This window comes from Eucyclogobius newberryi, unplaced genomic scaffold (genome assembly GCF_026437365.1).
Source record: "Eucyclogobius newberryi isolate DKJ021-1_F unplaced genomic scaffold, fEucNew1.0.hap1 SCAF_5, whole genome shotgun sequence".
Lineage (NCBI taxonomy): Eukaryota > Metazoa > Chordata > Actinopteri > Gobiiformes > Gobiidae > Eucyclogobius > Eucyclogobius newberryi.
Window position 1 is genome coordinate 25350687 of NW_027316167.1, and position 3755 is coordinate 25354441.

The 3755-nt window shown below is 37.1% G+C and overlaps 1 protein-coding gene across 1 annotated transcript; it reads left to right on the forward strand.

Annotated features, from left to right (window-relative positions):
* The first annotated feature begins 1217 nt into the window (after positions 1-1217).
* Positions 1218-3096, forward strand: LOC140380718 (protein moonraker-like). Its single transcript, XM_072464631.1, has 7 exons — positions 1218-1427; positions 1527-1636; positions 1702-1752; positions 1843-2064; positions 2167-2320; positions 2663-2817; positions 2899-3096. The coding sequence occupies exons 1-7, from the start codon at positions 1373-1375 to the stop codon at positions 3094-3096; spliced, it is 945 nt and encodes a 314-aa protein (XP_072320732.1). The 5' UTR covers positions 1218-1372.
* The last annotated feature ends 659 nt before the right edge of the window (positions 3097-3755 follow it).

Consider the following 3755-nt stretch of genomic DNA (forward strand, 5'->3'; position numbering starts at 1 on the left):
GCCATGGAGACAATGCACCATCTTAGATTCCTTTTCAAGTTAATATTATAGTTCCATCTGCCTGAGCTGTATCTGCTTTGGTCAAGGGTTCTTAAAGCGGCCGCCGTCGAGGCTTAAGTCCTTTTCTTTATTTGCCATTTTGAACTTCAGATTTTTATAAACTCAAGCGTTAATAATATTTTAAATCATATACACACAATTTCCCTTCGTAAAGTCTTCAATAGAGAATTATATATTTCTTTCAAATAATTTTGATCCTTCGGAGAAATCGTAGTGAATCATATCTACTTTGTTGATGTCATGGCAATGTTTCTAAAACGAGACAGAAAAGTAAAAAGATAATCATGTTTTACAGCTAGAACAGTTATGTTTAAAAAAACAAACAATTTTTATTACATCATAGGTCTGTGATACTGATATAATTTCCCAGGATAAAGTTTTACTGGTTTATGAGACAGTCAAACTTATCAATAGAGTTGCCCGTTTACGAAAAATGACATATTATTTTTTACATGCTTTTGCTGTCATGATAGCAGAATACCAGCAAAGAAGTCAGGATGTTGCTAATACAAACCATAATGTTAATGACTCACTATCAAATACAGGATCAAAGGTAAGCCAACAGTAACATAACAGCTCAAAATAACATGCTGAACGTAAATTATTGCACAACTAGCTAAATGTTGTTTACATGAGTAAGTTAAATATAGAAACTAGTATTATCAAATGCTGTAACGTTAATAGCTACAATAATAATATTATCAAAATGAGCATCTGTAATAATAATAGAGATATAAATAATGTGTCCCTTCAGTTATTATTCAATGAAGCCATCCCTGCAAGTACCAGGAAATGTGCCACTCATGTTGATCCAACAACTGAGGAGCAGGTTCCTTTGCCAGAGGAACTCACGTTTGAAGACAACATGAAAACCTCCATCAGATTCACAGCTTTGTCTGAGGAGAAGCTGAATGCAGCTTTGGAACTGGTAAAAGAAGACTTGAGACTAAGTCAGCTTGATTCATTAAACAAATCTCCCCGAAAACAAAACGTCTCTTTCCTAGAAAAAAGCGATGTAGAACCGATACAGGTATGATATGATGTGTAGCAGTTAGTTTGATTAAAATATTACATTATATCGGCATAACTGTTGTTGTGATCCTTCTTCTTCCAGGAGCTTGTAGCTGCACCAAGTAAGGTTAAATTAAAGGCTTCTAGTCTGAAAAACAGAGAAACTAAACCTAAAGGCCGATCAATACGGCACATATCACATAAATATCCCACAACTCATAAGCCACTGGCTTTTCAGTCACCGCCAACAAACAAACAAGATTTACAAGTAGACAATCATTTATGCCATGAAATACACAGGATGCAACGTGAGCTGGAAATTTGCATCCAGAAGGCAAAGGAGCTTGCCAGCAGAGGTAATGGGCTAATCCACAGTACACATTACTACTATTTATCATGTTAAAGTTAGAATATGTCTTCAAATATTTGTTTTGTTTTTCATCTATTTTGAACAGAGCCAAAAGTTGTGGAACCACTGGACCCAGATGTTCAAGCCAAGCTGGATCTTCGCAAACTGAAGCAAGCCGCTCGTTCTAAAAGTATTATTTATACTCTTGGACTTCAGGTATCATATTATTCTATTCAAGCTTGACTTGACTTAGTGGATTTCTGACAAACATTTGTGAATAGGTAAAAGAAGTACAAGAGCATTTAGAAAAGGGACATGATCAAAAAATAAAGGTATTTTTACTTCATTTTAACAACAGTAATTTGTTTATCAGTAATCAGTACTAAGCACTATAGTAATGCTTTTTCCATGATTTCGTTTAGTCAGCATCTCTGCAGAGACTTGCAGCAGCTCATCGTGGTGCTCTCCGAGTACTATATGTTTTCATCCAGCAGCTCTCAGATACAACTTGCTATACAGATCCGCCTAATTTTGAAGATTTAGCCAAGTTTATTCGCCAAATGTGTTTGTGCACTACTAAAGTTGAGTTGAATAAAGGGTCAGCTGTGCCTCATTCTGCACTTAACATTCTGCAAAAGCTAGAGGTAAGACATATTTTAAAAAAAAATCATTAACAGGTACCGGTACTGTAAATGTAGACTGAACAAGCTTTGGATTTCTATTGTCATATTTTTTGTCTTTGTTAGATTTTAAATTCAGACCTAAATAATCAATACAAGCTCAGAAAGAAAAAAGCTTGCCCTCCACTCAGGAAGTCTCACCACAACACATCATTCACTGCATCCCGAGGAGCATTTGTCCATCAGAATCAACCTGTAAAAGCAGCAAAAAATGTGAAAGGTAAAAAGAAAACAAATCTTAATGCTGACGATTATACGGACTGACAAAGAAATGATGGTGTATCCCCCGTTCTGTCATTTGACTACTGCAAATTTGTATTGACTTGGGAATCTCCCCGTGGAAGAGATGACATAAACACATTTATTAATATTTACATCGTTTCCCCAGAGACCAATGTCCTTGTCCCAGGTGAACAGTCTCCTATAACAGGCTGAGCAATCATTTGGGACGCAGCCACAGTCATTCTTAAAGCTTTGCCTGTGAATCCTACTCAGGAATTGTTATTTGTTTGAATTGTACATAGACATTTGCAATAAATAATAGTTTTGTTCATACTGACAGCTAAGGAAAAGGCCCAAAGAAAACCTAAAGCTGTGTCACATGTTCCGACACACAGAAGACAACATGTGCTACAAGCTTGTGTGAAAAGACTTGCCGAGCAGTGGGAGCATGACAACAAAGCTGATGGATGTTTCAAGAAGACGCCTCAGAAGAAGGTAGGAACTAATCCAGGAAACGTTGCTAATTTCAATAACTTTGACATTTTTAATCTTACGTGAATATCTTTTTTCCCCTAGCATAATCAGGCAAACCAAACAGATTTCCTCCAGCCCACAGTTTCAGCTCAGCTCAGAGAGAACCATCTGCCCCAGAAAGAGCCATCTGTGCCAGCCAATGTCACGAGCCCCGTCAAAGCAGAGCCAGCTTTAAACTTAGAAAAGAAACAACAGGCCCAGGAAGAGGAGATGAGGTACAAAGCTCAAAACCTAATATGAATATCACATGAGTGGCCCTGCCGCCTTCCGACTGCAAATACAAAAATAAATCACCCTTGAAAAGAGCATTAGCCTCTTGCTCAAACAGTTGTCATAATCTGTTGTAATACGGTCATATTATGTAGTCATAATAGTGCTGTGCTGTACGAACGTTATTTGCCTGTACTTTACACCTATGCGGTCATCACCTGCCCGTATTGTGAAATTGGGCATGCATATTTTTGGGAAGGTTAGATGTTTTCAGTGAACGGTTTCTACTGCAGGAGTGAATGTTTGGATAAGAGAATGCAGAGACTCTGAGAGCTTCATTAGATAGAGAGGAGAACATAAAAACTAAACAAAAACTTGAAATTGATCAATATAAAAGACTGACTTTGATCATTGTCCAACTTAGAAATATAATATAATGTCCAAAATACCTTCCATCTTTGTATATGATGTAAAGCTCTATCTGTGACAGATGCTTTGTGGGTGTTTTTTTGGTTTAAGGTCTAAAATGACATTGCCAGCCCGGGTGGCTGAGGGAGAGCATCCTGAAAATGTACCGCCTGTTCTTGATCAACCACAGGTTTGTGCAAGCTTTTCATTTTGAAAGAAATTAACAAAAAAAAAAAAAAATGTGATTGTTTGCTTTAGAATGTCTAGCCGACTGATCCATA